The sequence below is a fragment of the Gadus morhua genome, chromosome 10, assembly GCF_902167405.1.
Source record: "Gadus morhua chromosome 10, gadMor3.0, whole genome shotgun sequence".
In the NCBI taxonomy this organism is placed as follows: Eukaryota; Metazoa; Chordata; class Actinopteri; order Gadiformes; family Gadidae; genus Gadus; species Gadus morhua.
In genome coordinates this window covers 16,649,786-16,670,081 of record NC_044057.1, presented here as the reverse complement: position 1 = coordinate 16,670,081, position 20,296 = coordinate 16,649,786, and the positions used below count along the sequence as shown (strand labels likewise).

Below are 20,296 nucleotides of genomic sequence, written 5' to 3'. Positions count from 1 at the left end.
TAAAAAAAAAGCAGTCATTTTTAACCAGTCTGCGCATTGACTGACCGTTGATAACATTGCGCACAGACAACACCGCTGCTGGACCATACCTAATCTCATCGAACCACCGTAGAATTTCAACCGGACACCGGAGCACGGAGAGATAAAAAGGAACCCCGTCGTTTGCAGGTTTTAACCATTAAATGTTGTCTACCATTTGGGTGTTGCCGCACATCTCGGTGTCATGTCTCGTCATACCATTCCCAAGTCAATTGTGCCCGTGCCACTGCCCATTTTTCGTTTTCCTCCATGTCTTTCCCCCGTCTCCAGGTCATGCATTGTGCCGTTGAGGATCAACATGCTCCCGGTGTAAATAACCGTGTAGCGTCCTCTCGGGGCTTCAAAAAATGGGAGAATGACCGACCACAGTATCTATCTCCATCATGTTCTGTAGGCTAACCGTCTTTCCATTGCGATTTGTGGTTTTAATTTTTAAAAATCTCTCGTATCGATCTAAATACGTTTACGTAGCATTTTTTGTTTTTTAAAAGGGGGGAATTTGTACATGCAAATATATATTTGGTTTACGCTTCCCCGTTAAACCCCAGTTGGGGGAGCAGCAGCAGTGGTCCACCACGGTTTGAATATCTCCCACATATCACAAGGCCACGATGGCTACCAACAATCAACACTCCCCCACCCACCCTCACCCATCCTCACCTCCACCCATCGACAGCGATTGCGCCTGCGAATTGGCATGGGACTTTGACACTCAGGACCTTTTGCATACATAGCCTTGATACCCATGACGTCGTTTTAATTTCTGGTCGTTGTTTCAATCACAGGTGCGGGTGGGCTGACGTCTGCAAGAACAACCGACCGAGGCAACGCTTGATGGAGGAGTGAAAGCTCGATGGCGGACATGTCTTTTGCTCTACGCTTTTAGCCTCTTTACAGTGCTGCCTTGTCGAGTTGTTCAAGCAGCATTGTACAGGGCTATGACAGCGTCGAGCGCCCCTCTCCCCTCGGGCCCACTGCCCCTGACCCCTTGGATGGAGGTCAACCAATTGAAATACCTATTAATGATTAATTGTATGATTAACCTTTTTTTATCAGTGTGCTGCTTACAAGGGGGGAAATTAGTTACATGTATAAAAATGTATACTATGTAAAAAAAAAAAAGGCGTATGAAATTTGAAAAACATGCATCTTTAGGGAAAGTAGCTATGTGTGAAAGGTACACAAGTGCATATAACGTTTGTAAACAGTGAATACTTGGCACAGGGCATTCTTAGACTGCCAGAGATATTTTCTTTGTCTCTTCGTCTCTAGTATTCTCTTAAATGTCTTAACCGCCTTAAGCAGGCGGTCACTTAGAGGCCCAGTTCAGCGATTTGACCAGACTGCAAACTGAGCTGCTTACTTTCACTGTCCTGTCAGTCTGTACTGCCAGTTCTGTTTCTTAGTGCTGTCCGGGGAAGGATTATTGATGAAGGAATGCTTAATGCGGAATCTCCACTCTAATTATGTAACAAGATCAAGTTCACCAGTATTCATGTATTTGTGAGTATTTGGTTAGTAGTCTAGTTCTGCATTTGGTTATTTTCTGCAGAGAACTAATCCTCTGTGAAGGACTTTGTTCTCAATGGATCTATGTGATCTTTGATATGTATGTCATAAAAAATTAAAAATATCCTGATTGAAGAATTTAAGCATTTGAACATTCATTTATCATTGAGAGGAATAGAAATAGAAAAATAGAAAAAATGAAGAGGGATCACAATATTTTTTTTCTTTACAAAACACATTATTGAAAACGATTTTTACGAACGTTTGTGTGAGCAGTTATGTGCGTTCCTTTGCAAGGTTCTTGGTCAGGGCCTTTGTGTCCTCATTTGCTGCAGCTGGGACAAGGCTGGAGCCCATTCTCATTGCAGGAAGTGCACTTGAGGGCTTTGAAGGAGTCTGTGAAGCAGTTGCGGAACACAGACATTTTGCTGCCATGGCACATTGGGCACGGGATGAAGGCGAAGCCTCCACAGCTCTGGCACGGGTGGTGGTGCTGGGCCCTCTGGAGGGCAGACAGACACAGATGAGCAGAGATTCAAGGGTTCTCTAACGTGAAGTATCTGTACGTTTAGATGATCTCTTATCCAATAAATGTTGTATGAATCTTAGTGTGATAGTGTGATATAAATAGGATTCTGATGAATTTTTCACATGAGGAAATTCATACCGAGGAATTGTGTTTCAAAATAAATGTAACCGTTTGGTATCAATTTGCACCCTAAAATCGGTGTAAAATTCATTGTATTTGCATATATTGTGACCAGTTAAAGTTGATGTGTGAAATACAGGGTATAGCAATATGCATTTGAACATTTCTATTCCATTAGTGATACAGACTAAACGGACAAACAAGTGAGTAGGCCTTGATCATTTTGACATTAGTAATGACATGATGCCAGGATACATCAGAAATGACACAACAGAATAAGATTATTAAATGATGGCAAAATTCAACATGATTCACGCCTACCTCAATTTTTGTCAAGAGGTCTTGAAGTTCTCCTGATTCATTCATGTCTAGTATCTTCTCAGCACCCTGCAACATACATGTAAATGTATTGTCAATACTAGTGATTGGGTTAACACAACGTCTGTCTACAGGAGCCTAAAAGCCTCCCAGGTCAGAAGAGGGAGGGGGGGGGGGGGGCGTACCCCAAGGTAGTGTCCATCGACGAACACGACTGGGAGCGAGGGGGGCTCCCTCACACGCTTGCATCTCTCCTCCAGGTCTTTGCCGTAGTCAATATCCAGGGCGATGTTCTTCTCAAGGAACTTCACGCTGTGGTTCTGGAAGATCTTCCGGACCAACTCGCATCTCTCGAAGGTAGTCCTCACCACGCGGAAGCTTGTGGTGTAGATCACGATCCGCCCAAACTCGAGCAATAGCTGGGGCTGTGTGAAGGCCTCAAAAAGCTCAATCAAATAATGTTGATCATCTTTAAAAATCAAATCTCTTTGACTCTCTCTAATGTACCGGCACAGGGTCATTTTTAGAAAATACTAATTTTTCCTACTAAAAGGATAATAAACAAGTGTAAGTAGTGCATTTTTTGATATGCTATGCTATCACAAACAATTAAATACTTTAATAGTTGCGCAATTACAACTGTAAATATAACTTAAACTTTCACTTAGCTACTGCACTTGGATCACTTTTCAGTCTGATTTCTTTACAAGACCATAACAGAAGACCCTCAAGGAGAAATCCTACTTCTACAACAGCGTGTTAATATTGACTTCACTGTTTCCAGTCTACCCCCTTAACATTTGTAGGTCTATTCACACACATTGACCCATTCGCAGACATTGACCCAGCGAGATACTAGAAAGCAAAGACTTCATTAACCTGATTAGTTCCTCCTGAATCACCTTACTCAAATGCGTCATCAATCTTTAATTTCCCTGTGACCTTGTACTCTTTTGTTCGCCGCTATTTGCATACATGTGACTACCTGCTACTTTCCTTTCGTCGAGTAGAAAATGTTGACATGACACCTACCGTTCAGAGAAAACAGTGACGTCATCATTTCACATATGCACATATACATTGCCCTTTCACGCCAAACATACTCACACAAATGGATTCGGACAGATTCTCAAACAAGACTTGACCCGCGCTCACTTTGTCCTTAACCCCCCTCACAGTTCCGTTCTTACTGACTATATTGACCCTCTTGGTTGTGAACACGCGGTCCTTACGCGCCCCGGCGTGCAATAGCAGGTCGTCCGGCTCGCTCTCGCTTTCGTCCACCTCGGAGCCCAGAGAGCTGCACAGAGAGCCGTACGTGCTCGTGTCCCCGCTGGTGGACGGGGTGCTGGCCCGGTCCGCATCGGAGCCGCTGGTGCAGTCTGAATCCAGAGAGTCGGAGGGGCCGTCGTCCTTGAACATCTCTTTCAGAACCCGCCCGCTGTTCCCTGAAGCCACGCGGAACCGAACCCGCTTCTGGGGCTTCTCCCCGGCCGACGTGATCGCAGTCTCCTCCATCGAGAGGCCGGGTCCAGGTTATTACATGGCTCCGAGCTCTCCTGCCTCTCATTCGCAGCCAAGTGTAAAGCTCAGACACACTATTTCTTGCCCATGGATTACTTTCCCGGTGCTTAATCCTCACAGTTTGAAGTCTGCTAAGAATGGCCGTGAGTCTAAGCTGGCCGCACAGAGTTACCGGTTGAATAATAAATGCCATTTCTGCCATGGTAACCAAAGAAAGCCAACCTTAGGTAAACTGATCATGTGCGGCTTGTGTATTATTCATGAATTTTTACACAGGTTTCTCTACAGGCTTGACAGAAGAACTTTAATGGGCCTAACATGGGTTAAAAGAACACGTAAACAAACATTTTGCTTAACAGGATATTCAAGCCCTCTGTGTGTATCGTATGTATGTATGTATATATGTACATATTTGTGTGTGTGTGTGTGTGTGTGTGTGTGTGTGTGTGTGTGTGTGTGTGTGTGTGTGTGTGTGTGTGTGTGTGTGTGTGTGTGTGTGTGTGTGTGTGTGTGTGTGTGTGTGTGTGTGTGTGTGTGTGGTGTCTTTGTTTAAGTGCAAACTGTTATAGACACATTATCTATCTATAACTGACAGTCCTCAAGCTAATTATAGAGATAGTGATAGATCTTCAGACAATGACGCCATTGAAAACACACACTACACAAAGTCTGCGGTCATACTCTACAGTTCACGGACGGATGGAGGGAGGGAGGGAGGGAGGAGGAAGGTGGGAAGGAGGGAGGTGAGAAGGAGGGAGGAGGGAAGGGACCAACAGAAGGAAGGTGTTAACTGGGTGTCCCAACAACAACAGCAGCGGCAGCAGAAGGGAACCAGACCATAGGAAGCGATAGAGCCAGCAGCAGCAGCAGCAGCAGCAGCAGCAACAGTCTTTTATACAACAGCACATCTAGTACCCTGTCAGGGCTGATGAAGGGTCACTCGGGAAATGTGACACGTCAGCCAACGCGGCGGTGACAACACCACTCCTTCTGAGTGGCATTGTTGCCCCTTTAGGGATGCCGCCACCTGCCACCCCCTCGGCCTGTTGCCTTGTCCGCTCTGCCTCGTGCCGACAGACCCACCATAGAGTCACGAGTGCGATGGTGGTGGTCCAATGTGTCAGGCTAAGGTTTCCTGGCATGTGGTGGTCCAATGTGTCAAACTAAGGTTTCCTGGCATTCCCCCTGGGAAGGCCCGGCTGCTATGAACTTGGCTAAGGTCCTGGGTCCCATTGATCGGCATGGACACCCTCCAGAAGTCCATCTTCATCTACACCATTATGGAGGGCCGACACAGAAGTAATTACTGCTGTATGTTAATGCAATTCTCGGGTCTCAGGATCAAGACTTTTTGTTTTGTTATGTATTTGCCCATGAACATCTATTTCCAGCTTTAGATGGGAGAGAGGTGACACATTTTGTGTCATTGGGCTCATATCATTAGATTTTATGACTCATTTATTTGTGTTATATTACCTAATGTAGAGATAACACCAAATACCAGGATTCGTTGCAAATTACACCCAGGCGTCATGACTTTGAATCATATTACATCATTTTCATGAGTTTGTTCATGCTGAGTGGGTTTTTCCAAATTGACAGCATTTCTCTGTGCAGATCGGCACAATCGGCAGCATCTGGGAGTCTCCTACGCTTACTATTCAATACAAGGCGCCTTTCCTTCCTTGTTTGTTGAAACACCATGCAGAGCCAGGATACACTGCCGCCTTCGAATGTTTTGTCTTGCACTCTTCAACACATCCGTTCCATCTGTGCCGAACTGAACCAAGGTCTCTTGTTTTATCTCCCTTAAACACACCAGAGAGCAGAGTCACTGGTGGTGAGGGGGGGTGTCTATGTACTGTAACGCCACGCCTGTCCAACCTCTGCACCAATAGAGGAGCTAATGTGGTTTTGTAGTGTACCTCGGCTGCCGTTAAATACCAACCATTTTAATAGATAATGGCCCAGTTAGCGCTTTCCGATTTCCCCTCTGTGCCATAACTCTGGCTGTGCTTCTACTGTACAGCATGGTCCCCCCTCCCCCCCGACACACAAACACACACACGCACGCACGCACGCACGCACACACGCACACACGCACACACACACACACACACACACACACACACACACACACACACACACACACACACACACACACACACACACACACACACACACACACACAAACACATATAGGCATATATATTTACAAATAACAAATAATATACATTGTCATTGCATATATGTAAATTATATTTTGGTATGTATAGCCGACATTTTTTATTCTTAAGTCAAAGTGTAACTGTAGTTGCATTCCTATTTTCCTTACAGAGCATTTCTCCAAACAGGCAGTCTAAATAGAGATGGTCTACACACGGGTAGCTGTCTAGGGTGCAAGCACCCATTACATGAATAGTAGAATATTTCCCTTCAAGCAATGGGTCCACTCTGACTACAGACCCGCATCCACAAGGGGGCAGACAATTGCAATCGAATTAAAATCGAATCAGCTCTCGCTGGCTGCCCCGCCCAATCCCCCCACCCTCGGCTACTCCTTCGGGGGCCAGGGAGACGAGCAGAGCAGGGCGTCAGTACGCATCCCTGCAACCATAGAACTCAGCCTTCCACCGCTGGAGCTAAGATCGTTCTCCTTTAATGACCAAATCATTGCAGCCCAGTGAACAGCACTAAAGGGAGGGAGTGATCCATTGACACAAAGGTGGAGGGGGTGGATGGGATGCCCAGGGTGCAGCCATAGATGTATTTTTCGTTTTTAACTAGAATTGTGCATTGGCTCCCTGCTATGAAATATAATAGAGGGCTTGCCACCGGCTGCAAAACTTTGCAGAATATAGGAAGTTGGGGTCAGGGTCAGGGACAATGGAGAGACAGTAGCAAAGTAGCAAATAAAGACGGAATTGTTTGTTTTATGAGCAACAAAGCAGTGACTGTACCGTGCAAACCATAGCCTGTTTGTAGGCTACATATTGTAATCAATATCGTCCATTCCCTCCACAGGGCGGCTACATAAAATCACATGGGTTCTGGTAGTTAACAGTAAAGACTCAATCATCAACGAGCTACAGTGGGACCAAATTTGGTCTGGGTGAGAGCCAACCAGGCAATCCTATTATGGCCTGAATACATCGTCACCGGCCTGCCTGACTGAGCCCTGGGTCTCCGACCATAACGTCACAGGCTCATGTGACGTTCATGTCGGGGCTGACAGAAATGCAGAATATACACATTTATGATGATTCAATAGCCAAGCTAAATATTCAAAAGTCTTTGTTGTAAAATAGACAAACACAAATTCAATTCCAAGCTATTATTAAACACCTTTATTACAACTGACTCATGACAAGCGGCCTATTACTGCTAAATAAGATACTAAAAGCATTCACATACTATCTATTCACTTATTCCTTGTTTAATTATGCTTAAGACAAGATATTTTGGTAAGAATATTTCTCCCATTGTACACATGGCCCTGCACCAAATGCCTTTTGGTACTCTCTCAGAACCATACATCTAGCCTACTTATTGAATTGAGGGCGCGTTAGAGCTTTGTTTAATTCGATAACAGGTAGTCTATCTTTTATTCAAGGTAAGGAGAAAAACGAAGAGAAAACAAAGAAGATGCAACGTTATTTTAGTAAACATACATAATACATTAATTGTGTGACATATTTCCCCCAATTTGGGCCCCGGGGTTTTGACTGGGACGGGGATTTTGACGCGAGGCGTTATTCTCGACTAATTTGTTCTGAAACACAAAAACCCTGTGCCCATAATCGAAGAGGCAGGCTTCGTCTGACTGTTGCCTAGCAACCACAGGAGGCACAGACCCAGATCCTCTCTCTGCCGTTCTGATGTTGAATTAGGTGCAGCGGCAGGGAGAAAGGAAATCTTTGGAAAAGAAAGGATCCACCCTGAACAGAGGATGGCATGAAGACATCATCAAATAGGGATATTATCTCTCTGAACATCTAGAATATTCTGTATTCCATTTAGGATTAGACGGGGTAGCTGGGTAGACGGGGTAATACCTCTATTCAACTGTTTAAGATATATACACAAATCAGTATACCAGTAGTTACTATTGGCCTCAGTCTGCTAGGGGGCTGACGTTGAACACAGAAATGGCTTCAGTCAAGTACATGTACAGAGACAACCTAACAGTGGTATAGGGAATATGCACAACATGGTTCATAGGTTTACAACAGGCCTTTGTTCGGCAGCCCTTACAAAGAGGAAAACATAGCGACACATGCACACACGCATGAACACACACACACACACACACACACACACACACACACACACACACACACACACACACACACACACACACACACACACACACACACACACACACACACACACACACACACACACACACACACACACACACACACGGTAAGGAAATGTCAGGAGCTGAAGTTCACTCAGGCGACTGCAGGGGTGGTGGTGCTACACATGCAGCCTCTGGTGTGATACGGATTCCTCCCAGCTGCAGTAAAAAGCCAATCCCTTCAGATATTGTAGTGTAAGTCAGAAATTCTTCAATACTTGTATTTGCATATGGTAAACAGTTTGGTTTACAGGTAGGATGCAGACCAGAATATATCAACAGCCACCTATCCAGGATAATGCAAACAGGTTTAGTACATATTGATCAAGCAGGCTTTTAAGGACGTGGTAGCACACAATAGACCGCCCTGGCTCATGGAGTCAGACCTAACTTCAAACCAGCCTTCAGTTGAAATCAGAATGAAAAAGTAATGATAACACTACGATGACATAATGACTTAAACTGCTGCTTATTCAAAAGCTGGGCAGTATTTGATATGCAACTGAAATAAAAACCGAAACTATATCTGCTTTTACCCTCCAGGCTGTCCTCCCCGAAATGACCCATCAAGACACATTCTTCATGTAGAAGCGTCTGCATTTTCCTCCAAGCATAAATTAATTAAGAAGAAATAGGCCGTGTGGTTAAAATGACCCACGTGATTAAAATGGTAATTCAATTGCAGTCTTGGAAACGTCAACAAAGAGGGCTCTGAGTTGAGGGGGAAGTTCGGCTCGTAGTAGTAATAGTAGGTCTACTCCAGCTATTCCTAAACTATAAAATAGAACAAACCTTAGATTATTGTAAATAGTTTAGGTAAATTAACAGCTGGGCTAATCTATACCGTAGGCCTATTTGTGTTATGATGAGTTTTGATAGTAGGCCAAGGCCTATATATAGATAGCCAGATTAACGCCTGTAGGAAATAAGGGATTCACATTTGGTTGTTTTGTAATTTATGACACCCCTTGCATCGTGCAGCATGGAAACAAGTGTACGTGCAACTCCGTTATTCATTTGACATGGGGTTAAAATAAATACCACAATACACTCAATAAGTGCAAATAAGGAAAGTGCATTTTTGCAGCGAGTCATTTTGTAGCCTACTTTAACTGATTGTGTTACTGAATGGCCTTATGCATTGGAGATAATGATAGATAATAGGTCTAGACGCACACAAACTAGTTTGCTCGTTTCCTCAAAGCTGACAACGACTGCAGTGAGCAACCCATAGCATTCACCGAATAACAATATATTGAGCCAATCAATATCTACTCAATCAACTTCAACAGAAAACACCCGATATTTTTCGAGCTCGACGTCTGTCCTCCTTCAATTTCGCCAAAATAGTCAACTTCAAATCTATATATTTTCATTTACATTTATCATATTCGTATGAAGTAATACGACCGCCGCCCCCCTACCACGCAGATGGTACAGTCCATATTGTGAAGCGGCAGCGTCCCCCCCCTCGTCGCACTGGAAACCTGTGTTCCTCTCTGTTATTTCAACCACGTCTCTGCTCTCATACTCTCTGTGTACACAGGGATGCGGGGGAATCCGTGAAGTCGTGAGGGCTGCGGTTGGTTTCAAGGCGATGAACGTTCACGATCCTCAGCTCAATTGGAGGGAAGACGCAGCGCTACCGCTGTCCGCATGATAGAGCTTACTTAGTCACATTAATGTCGGTTCTATCATTCCTAGACGAGTAGAAAAGAAGACCCGGGGAGAGTGTCATAAGCCGCGTTTGACAGGTGCCCGTCGGCTCCGCTACCGGTCGGGCAGACGAGATGCCGCCCGTTCAAAGGACGATGTCGGACCTCCGGTCCCGTGCCGAGGGTGAGTACACGCCGCTGTGCAGGTGTAGGGAGCCGTAGGATAATAAGACAGTGCTGGATGTGGTCCGCTGTGCCACTGTAAGGCGGGCAGCTCTATGGGAAACTACCCGGTAACTTGCTAGCTAGCGCTCTGACTGTTAAGCTACCAACTTCATAGCCCACCCATCACCTTGTGCTACCGCAGGCCTGATCCTGTCGTCAGGTTTGAGACAGGCTCGGCTTGATGAACCGCCTCGTCGGCCGTGAGGGAGGAAAAAAAATGACACTGATAAATTCTTATTCGACACTGTAGTCCTGAATGAGTATGGTTATAACTGTTACATATCTTTAACTTTCCTTTTCACCACGGTGGTCTCCATTAGAGAAAAGGGGGATGTGAGCACATTGGTCAACTTGACTGAAGACACAAATGCATGCATGTTTACTTAGCAAGAATGACCCCACATGTTGCTTGTTTAACTGAGCTGCAGTGCAGCTATTACTACTACGACCCCCCCCCCCCCCCAAATTGTATGGTTGCTTCGTACTTGAATTCGTTACAGAGAGCTTGCTTTCAGCAAAGCAGTAAGTCATACAGTTTTCATTAGTTTATGTACAGCTGAGAGCTCTAAAATAAACCCTTTTACATTTACTTTCCATCCGCTCTATAGCTATTTACGTAATGGTATCCTGGCTGCAGCACTGAGGGGCTTCAGGTTGTGATACGTGAACATTGCATTCTGTTGTGTATTTATTGGTGAAATTATCAATAATTCAGTTTCAGCACATATTCCTGAGAAGGCTATTGTCTATTGCTGCTGTTGCTGCTGCAGTCAAAAGTGCTACCACATAAATTATGCAGCACTTTATGCTGATTCCCTCCGAAAAGCCTACCATGACAGACAATTTTGCTAAGAAAGGGCATTCTTCCTCAGTAGGACTAGCTGCGATATGCAATCCTTCTCCTTACCCCCTTCACCCATTTTTCTCCCCTTTAAAGCATATCCCTAGTTGTAGTGATCATTGGGTTATTTTAGGCTTGGAGGACTACCAAGTGCCCCAGCATTCTAATGTTGGCAACCTCTAATCACTCACTGCATTGTTAACCATGTTACCTGATAGCACCCATATTCCCGAATCCACCCCGTAGCGGCCTACATGCCCCCACCTCCCCTGGGTTTTATTATTTAATCACCCCAGAACATCGGCCGTAGCGTCCATCCAGAAAGGGCAGCCCTCTGCCAGGCTTACCAACTAATCCACCCATGGCCTGTCCATCATCCTCCTCTGAGTCACACTTCCCAGACCCGTCCAACACGTGTCACAGCGCTGGCCTCACCTCTTTGTCTCGATCTGTTGCCACAACAGGTTTGATCCAAGACACATGGGGGTTCTGTGGCACAGCACTGTGATACGGCCGCTGTCAGTGTGCAGGTGTTCATTCAATTTTAATTTGTTTGTTTTTTTTGTATTGACTGAGAGACCGATGCAGCTTATTTTATTATTTATTATGTCTTTGTGAGCGGTGCATTGTTCAGAAGCTCCAGCGATGAGCGGTATGATAATGGGTTTTGCAGAAAACAAAAAGGATTACAATCCTGTTTGGGCTCTGAAAACGAGACCCGTTCAGTGGCGAGCCAGTGCCTTACCCCGTACATTAGTGGAGCTCAGAGGGCGGCTCGGGACATGAGGGCGGATGGGGGATGTGGATGAGGGAGGGTGAGCCAGTGAATGCCAACATCAAGGATTTCAACCTGATGCAGGCTGCATGCCTGCTACAGAGAAGCCAGTGGAGGCGATACGAACCAGTAGAAACAAGCTAAAAATGTGCCTTTTGCAGTCAATCTTTCATACGACAGAATGCTATTTATTTAGCTATATTATTTATCATCATCATTCTATAAAATACAAATTAAAGCTAGTGCTTATCAGTGGGCTTATCTCACTTCCTCTTATTCTTCCGAGAATACATGCATGTCACAGTGAAGAATCAGTTCCTGCTCGACTGTGGCTTTGTGAACATCACCGGCGGCTAAGCCTGTGCGTGAGTGGTGCTCACAGCCCAGGGAGTGCAGGAGACCGCTCCCTTCTGAGTGGCTGCTCCAGAGCTGCCCGTGTGCCCAGCGGATCACTGGCTGATAATAGCGCTGCACAAAAGCCCAACACGCTACTAAATCCCCTGTCGGGGGGGGGGGGCGCTGGCGTGTCCTACCGAGGGCCCTGCAGCCTTCTTATTCTGTTTCCCATCTTCCACGGCTGTAGGACATCTCCCCCCGCCAACATTTTCCACTTTCCCATCCTGCCCTCCATCGCTAACCTGCAGCGATGTAATGTGCGCGTCTTTACACACTGGGTTTTCCCCGTCGTGTCGGGTTCTGCTCTTCGGGCTACGAGGCAGTGCAGCAGTAGAGGCAGGTGGCTGTGTGGTGGAGGGTTTCTGAATGACTCTCTTGCAGGCATGAGGAACACATGTAGGCTAAAATAACATTGCATTTCCAATTCCCATTTCCAATTATTTTTGGAGTAAATGCTAGGTCTCTTGAGATTCTAATTTTTTTTATTGGTTGACTTTCAGTTATTGATGATTATATATGGTGATGAGCAGAGAACTGGTTTATCAAAATGTCTTTTGATAAACCAGTTGTCTTCTCAAATTTGTCTTCTGACAAAAACTTTTGCACCTACCAGGCATACCGAAACACCATAAGGTGGTCATTTATTGATTTTATTTGATTGTAAAATAAATAAGCATTTATTACTTGTTTGTCATCTTGATAAACAATATCTAGGCTGCAGACGTGTAACATAATTTATTATAATTAGATAGATCTTTGTAACGTCTGAATTAGTTAGGTTTATAATAATATGACAGAATAGAGATCTTTTGAAATTGAATGAGAAATGATCTCCTGTAGCTGTGATGGATAGAAAGCCGATACAACAAGCCCAAGCAGGCTGCCTCTCTATGCAGATGATTGCAGTTGGCAAGGTTTTCACTGCCCACTACAGTGACGGCACAAGTTATGTATGCGTTCTTCTTAGATTTAAATGATAAAACCTTGCCTTCAGAGCTGTAGTAAGGTGAAATGCCATGCAAAGCTTTTCTAAAAACAGCCGCTCAGTACTGCCAATGCAGCATCTATGTTGCAAACATTGTTAGCATAGTCAATTACGCACTAAAACATTTTATTTTGTCTTTGTTGTGGAAAATGTATTTTGAAATTCAGCTTTATGTCTTTACCCCTGCTTGCAGTTGTCCAACTTGAGGATGTGAGTGATCTATTTTATGAAATGGATTTGATCCTCTGATCTGGAGTCAGCCCGCAGCCCTTAGCAGTGACCCCAAGTTCAGATGAAGTCCTGTTTATGAGCCATTTAACGACTGCATGCCAAACATAGGCTCAGACCGGAATGACGCAACCACGCACCAACTCCAGATAACAGTCTTACCACGGCCTCAGCGGACATAACTCGTCTCTCTCTCTCTCTCTCTCTCTCTCTCTCTCTCTCTCTCTCTCTCTCTCTCTCTCTCTCTCTCTCTCTCTCTCTCGGAGCTGAACCTGAACATCAAATAACTAATCAATAAAGCGGTAAAATAAATTGTGAAAAGTATGCGTGAGTGTTTGCCGTGATGATGAAACAAGGAGCTGTCTAAAGAGGGGTCTAGGACCCACACGCCCAATGAGAGGTAGGGTGGGTTTTGTCGCAGGAGGACTGCAAGGTCAGGCATCAGGAGGCTGCACTCCAGTGGAAGGGAACACCATCAATGGTCAGCAAGATGAAACCAGTGCTGTCCTTGAGCCCCACGCCCCCCCCCACTGTTTTTGAGTCTCCGGTCATGAGACTGTTTTCTGCTCTCAGCTTGACATACAACTATGTCACCCCAGTGGCAATCCTGCCGGCTGACAGTTGACAGCCTGCTTCCAGGAATGGACCTATAGCCACTCTCAATTCCTGACTCCTCGTGTCCATATATTGGCTTTGGGACTCATCTGAAAGGTGAATTTGGCCTCTGAAACATCTTCCCACTGATGTCTGTCTTTGCCTTTGGGGACTGAAGGGTGATTATAAATTGGGTTTAACAACTTTACTATATTATGGTTAGAATTGTGTATAGAAAATACACCATCGTACAGACACGATGGAAAAGTGACAGTGAAAGTGATATGACTTATCGGTTTTGTTTTACCCTGTGTAGATCGTCTTATTCAAGAATGATATCAGAGTTGTGTTCAATAGTACAAGGGGGGGGGGATCAATAGTAAAGCTCCTACCAATCAAATAATCTATCATCATTGAGAGCCTGGTGATTAGGCAACAGGCCATGCATAATAATTGGAAGGTCAATGGTACATAAGATCAACAATATATTGGGGGACTGGGTTTGATATGGCACCTCGCCAAGCTATTTTATCAAATTGGTCAACGAGCATCACTTATCCAGCAGGCCTGACCATTGTCAAAGTCTATAGTAAATTGTCATCAGGTGTGAAACCTATTTTTAAATCAGGGAACTTTTGATAATGTTCCCGGATTCCTGCTTTCTGGATCATTTGAAGGGCTGAAATGATGGTATTCAGCAGCAGCACCTATTTTTCTGTGTACCTGAAACATTTGATTCTATTTTTTTCATTCAAATTTTCTAAAGCTAAATCGGGATTAACTTGCATATTCAGTATGTTTTACGTGAGAGGATGGGCAATGTCTATTAATACTATCCTTTATTCAAATGACAGTCATAAAAGCTTCTGAGACCCACTAAACAAGTGGTTCGACATCTAAAACCCTCATATTAATAGATGACATAAAATAGACCATAACCCTAAACCCTTAAATGCCCATGGATCATTGTTTCACCAAAGGCCAGGTGGTAAAGGGAGGATCGCCTGAGAAGGGGCCCATGGAAGGATTCCACTTCCATGGTGCAAAATGAATGTTTCTTTGGGAAACCGGGTGCAGCCATTCATTATCACTTTGAGACGCGGCAGATTGCCAACGTGGACGTGTCAAACCCAACGAGGCTTGTTGCCATGGCATCCCAGAAGTGGGGGGTGGGGTCAAACAATTAACAGTTGGTGTCATGCATTCACAAGTGTGCGCTGTTGTGGTGGACGTTCCGTTCGGTTACTTCAGTAACGGGGCTGTTATAATCAAAAGTGTGTACTAGAAAGTCCAAAGGATCTTTTTCGGTTTGACTATGTCGCAGGCTCGGGGCGACAAACAACGAAACAATGACTGACGGTGGCATTTAGAAATGTAGAATTATTTCCATCCCTCCCCTGCCATTGCTGAAGGATGAGGCTCCTGTCATTCGCAGTGGAAAGGTTTTCTGTCCCTGCTGATCCCATGCTAAGCCACGCCAGCCCTGTGATGTCACAGCCCACCCCCAGCTGCCGGGGCTAGCCCTGTTCCTGGAGTAACCGTCGGTACGCTTCCCTGGCCTAAAGGCTGAGGGGTGGGGGAGGGGACGCCGCGGAGGCGGGGGCGGGGTTGGTGGTAGTAGTAGTGGTGGTCGTGGTGAATTCCGCGGTTGCCCTGTCGTCGCGAGCGCTGCTTACAAGCACAGTGATCCGATAAGCGACTTATGGACACTGGTGGGTGGATTTAGCCTAGATCCATATCCCATCTCTACAGATTTTCACTAATTCATAAACTCAAGCAGATCAGGTCCGTTCTCTGCGCTTTGTCTTTTCTTGTGAATAGATGACGGCGGTGGCAGCGGTGCGTACTGAAATATTTATCTGGTCTAAATGAGTCATGTTGAGATCTGTCAACGCTGGTGATAAGCTCATATAGGGGCCGTGTGTTGGTGGTGAAGATCTAGGGCTGTCAGACCTAAGAGATGCTCAGGGCAGGGACGGCTGGACGTTCAACCTAAAGTGGACACACAATGGCATCCAGAGTGTATTCAATGTCTCTAATACAACACAATTTCCAGATAATGCCGGTAATTAGCACGGGACAAATGTAGGAGAAACGTGATATGATCCTTTGATTCAATTGCATTGTGCTAAAGGGAGGTTGGCCAGCTGTTTCAGAGGAGTGGAAACCATTTGTATTGCAATTATGATATTGAAACATATGATGTAGAGCCCCTTCCAGTGTTGACAGTTTGTTAATTGCAACTAATGAACAGAATGTTAATTGCCTTTGGAATATGTTGACTTAATCATTTTTATGACTTTGAAAATGTCAACACGATTTTAGTTGCGTCTTAAAAATTGGAAAAGTATTGCCATGGTGCAGAGTTGGTTGAATGTTTAGAGGTATTAAAATTGATAAATTACTAACACTAAACACAAAAAAGCAATACAAACAAAATACCCTTGCAATGGTACCACTGAGCCCCTCTAACCAATCATGTCACTGCATCCCCTGTTGTGTCGGTCTCCTCCGTAAATTACTAAGCGGCACCGTCTCTCTGCTACTGCGCGTGATCGAGGTGCTCCTGACGGGGGTTAGGGTTTGGCTGAATCGATGGGAGAGCCTCATCCACCGTGGCACCACTGAATGAATGAGTGTGGGAGTCTGGCACGATCCAATCTCGTGGCCCCGTTTTTCACGGCCTTATTGACCAGCCAATGAATCTTTTGCCTTCATTAGAGCTTGCTCAATACTGGGCCGCCGTTCCCAAACACATCGCCCTGGGCATCTTATTCTGGCCGATGTGAAATCTCCCAATTATTTTTGATCATCTTGAAGCCGCTACATTTATATATATATATTCAGAGTGATGGGTCTTTTCCTGAAAATACCCCTTGTAGGCCTGTGCTTTTTTACAATGAAGCCATCTAGTGTAAATCACTACGACGCACGGGCGATGTTGAAGGGAAAAAAAGAAAGAAATCCAATATACCACACATCATTATTGATGGCCTCATTCTTACACAACCGTGGATGGGCCGCAATTGCAGAGCGGTATTAGAAAGGACCGGACTATGGTTCTGAACCTCAGGGGGGTTTCGTAGGCCATCATTAGGCCAGTTACCCTAGTTATTGTTGGCCATAACACCTCTATCCCCTTTTTATTGCGACTAGGTGTTTAGGTTGTGAGGACGCGAGGTGTGAGATTGGAAGGGCGAGCTAAGCAAACAGACAAGGGGCGAGCTGCAGTGATTCTACATGACTCGGGTTTTATTGCTCCTGTCACTCTGCCATCGGTTGCATTTAATATTGCTTGTGTTGACAGTCTTACAGCCATTATCTTGCATTGATGTGGTAGTGCTTGATCTGGCCCCATCACCAACCAGTTAGGCCGTATACCAAGGGAGAGAGAGTGTGGTATTTTAAAAGCACTCTGCAGTGTTTATCACAATGTGCATATCCGATGTGACTTGAATTTTGATGCATTTCGGTAAGCTTCTTATGGATATTATTATCGATGAGCCGGAAACTTACTGTATAATGTTTCCACCAAATTGGAAGCAGTACAAACTAGACAAGTCAATGTTGAATTGCAACGTGCGTCATTGTATTGCTATTTTTAAGTAAACTTTTGAAACATTGTGATTTTTGCATAATGTTCAAGTGCAAAACAACATGTCGAGAATACATTTGATAACATGGGGAGACCATGAATTTACCTATAGATTATTTTCTACTTCTTATCCTTATTAAAATACATTCCAACACACTTTCTAGCTGTAGCAAGACATGTCCAGAGGAAAACTGGGAACTAATGACAATGGTTCACTTGGGAGGTTAACCTTAGTGGACACTTGGTTAACTTTAATCAACCATTAACAACTTTGCTAAACTTTTGCAAAGCAATGGCCCAAACACATAGCAGCTAAACTGATGCTATATCAGGCCGAGGGGAATCTTCCCTGGCATCTGACTAGTTCTATTAAAAGGTTGCCTGGTTGGATTTACACATGATGTTATTTTTGAGCTTTGAATATCGTTCCAACTCATGTGCCACGAAAAGGATTTCCCTGAGCTTTGTTTGTGTAGGTAAAAACTATGCCTTAAAACCGAGAAGCAGAGCTCAAAATGATGTACTAGGGGAAAGAGCGAGCGAGGTCGAGGGTCTTGCCCAATGCCAAGTGTCGTGGCAATTTCTCTATCAGAGTTTGTGTTTAAGACAGATGAGATATTTAGATGCAAAAAGCACACAATACTTAGACAATAGGTAGACAATTGGTGGTCATATATGTTTGTAATAATAGTACAAACAAAGATACATCACAACATGCATCAACAAACAACATAACAGGCATACACTACAATAATCTGAGGCCTCATATGGGAGTTCGCCCTGCGTCTTATTTCATACTCTAAAGGTACGCTCGGAAGTCCACTGAGTGACTAAAGTCAGGAGTTTTTATACACTTAGATCGGATCCTTGAGGGCAGTGGGCCCCCAATAAACCAAAAGCCTTTGTTAACCAGATGTTAAGCTATTGATTGTAGTTCCTTAATAGGTTGAGAAGGTGGTTGAGGCTGTTCCTTATCACCTTTTGCTTCTCTGCGCTCCCCAGGGGGTCAAGGAAAACAGGCCCAAACCAAACTACAACACGGAAACAGAATGTGAAACCAGATTACATCACATGAAACACTAAGATTTACATTTTAGAAGACCCTGCAGAATAGCAGGATGGCAAGATCATACACGGAATAGTATACACAACCAAAGTTCATAAAGAAAAATGTGACATGTGGACTTTCCATCACACAAGGCATGCTGTGTCCAGTTTTTCCCTAGTGGGCAACCCATCCGATATGTGTGACCCTTGTGAGCATTGTTCCGCCCGTCTGTCTGCTGGCTGACACATGGGATAATCCTGACATCTGGCCCGTGTCCAAACTCATTACGACACTTGGTGGCATTGATCCCTCCTCTTGGGGCTTCCCCTCCGGTGCCATGCTGTCCTCCTACTCCCCCCCGCCCGCCCCCCACACTTCTCCGGCCACTCATTTTTAAAAAGAACCCCAGCTCTCTCAGCCTCCCCTCTGTTCATTTCCTTCCTAATTCTCCTTAAAGCTTCACCTTTTTTTGAATATGTCTCCGCTAAGCTCTGATCTGCCGGTTACGGGCTAACTGAATTAGGGTAATGACGTTGGTAGAATGCGTTAGTGCCTGCCTGGTAGTAATGCATGGTGGTCAGAGACAAGTTAATGTTCATCACGGCTGTTCTCACGCCCCCCCCCCCCCCCCCCCCCCCCCCTGCCACTGTAGGCTGTGTGGTTGAGCTGCGACTCTGCCCGCGGTAATTGAAACGAACGCGGACGGAGCCAGGGAAGTCCACCAGGGAATACTAAGAGCAGTTAGCGAGCAGGAATCTGTGCCATTGGCTGGGTCCGCTGTCCACGCTGCGTTCATGGGTGGCAGCGACTGAGGAAATTAAACTGACACGACGGAAGAGACAAATGCCTCTGCAGGGGAAGGTTGGGACAGGCTATTTTGAACCCCCCCCCCCTTGTTGCCTTCTGCTAAATTATCCTACCGCCTCCCCCTGAAAGCCTGGCTGTTTGATGTCGGTGCTGTCCCAGCTCTTAATGTCTCCCATAGCCAAAGTTTAGCCTAGTTCTTTGATGAGGATGTCACTTTTTGTATCAAATTCACATTCCAATTAAGGCTGTTTCTATCAACAATAATAAAACAATCTGTTTTTTATCAATTACAACTTTTTCTGTGGTCAATTTTGCCAATAATTTAAAGCGAGAGATTTTTAAGCATTCAATTTAAACCAATGTTAATCTGTTAAATCTTTTATTGCATTTGTTATCAAAAAATCTTTAAAGCAATTCCCTTTTGATGAGAAACCTATGGCCTATGGTCATTAATTTGCGTAGTAAGGCTATTCTAGTCCTCTTGCATAAAAAACTGATTTGACTACATATTGACTTTGGATAAACTCCTCGTTACCACATGCAAAAGGCTGCCCCAGAGTACGTAGGTGTTCAAAGGGGGTAAATTGAATTGTCCCAGTGCCAGGCATCCCTTGCGCAATGCACCACCTGGCCATCTCCAGTATGCAGGCCCCTGCTGGGAGGAACCCATCCTGAATCTAGAGGGGTCCCATCAGGCACTTCTAAAGCTGTCGGCTACTTTACACACACGCTATGCTCCAGTTTCCAT

At 44.9% G+C, this 20,296-nt stretch overlaps 2 protein-coding genes and 1 long non-coding RNA gene across 7 annotated transcripts in view; 2 read left to right on the top strand and 1 right to left on the bottom strand.

Moving 5' to 3' along the window:
- The first annotated feature begins 41 nt into the window (after positions 1-41).
- Positions 42-1,664, top strand: LOC115551848 (uncharacterized). Its single transcript, XR_003978246.1, has 2 exons — positions 42-168; positions 825-1,664. It is a non-coding gene; the product is annotated as an uncharacterized LOC115551848 (long non-coding RNA).
- Positions 1,665-1,746: 82 nt separating this feature from the next.
- On the bottom strand, positions 1,747-4,316 carry grxcr1a (glutaredoxin and cysteine rich domain containing 1 a). The gene is made up of 4 exons (XM_030367419.1): positions 3,623-4,316; positions 2,701-2,940; positions 2,519-2,584; positions 1,747-2,050 (listed from the first exon to the last, which is right to left on the bottom strand). Exons 1-4 carry the CDS (start codon positions 4,031-4,033, stop codon positions 1,871-1,873), a joined length of 897 nt encoding a protein of 298 aa, XP_030223279.1. The 5' UTR covers positions 4,034-4,316; the 3' UTR covers positions 1,747-1,870.
- Positions 4,317-9,780: 5,464 nt separating this feature from the next.
- Positions 9,781-20,296, top strand: part of atp8a1 (ATPase phospholipid transporting 8A1) — a 103,864-nt gene continuing 93,348 nt past the window's right edge. For 2 of the 5 annotated variants that reach the window (XM_030367534.1, XM_030367532.1), the window contains exon 1: positions 9,783-10,238. In XM_030367534.1, coding sequence (XP_030223394.1) covers positions 10,190-10,238 — 49 coding nt within the window. In that variant the 5' untranslated portion in view covers positions 9,783-10,189. Of the gene's footprint in view, positions 10,239-20,296 lie in introns of all 5 variants that reach the window. The other 3 variants (XM_030367537.1, XM_030367536.1, XM_030367535.1) reach the window with 2 other exon arrangements.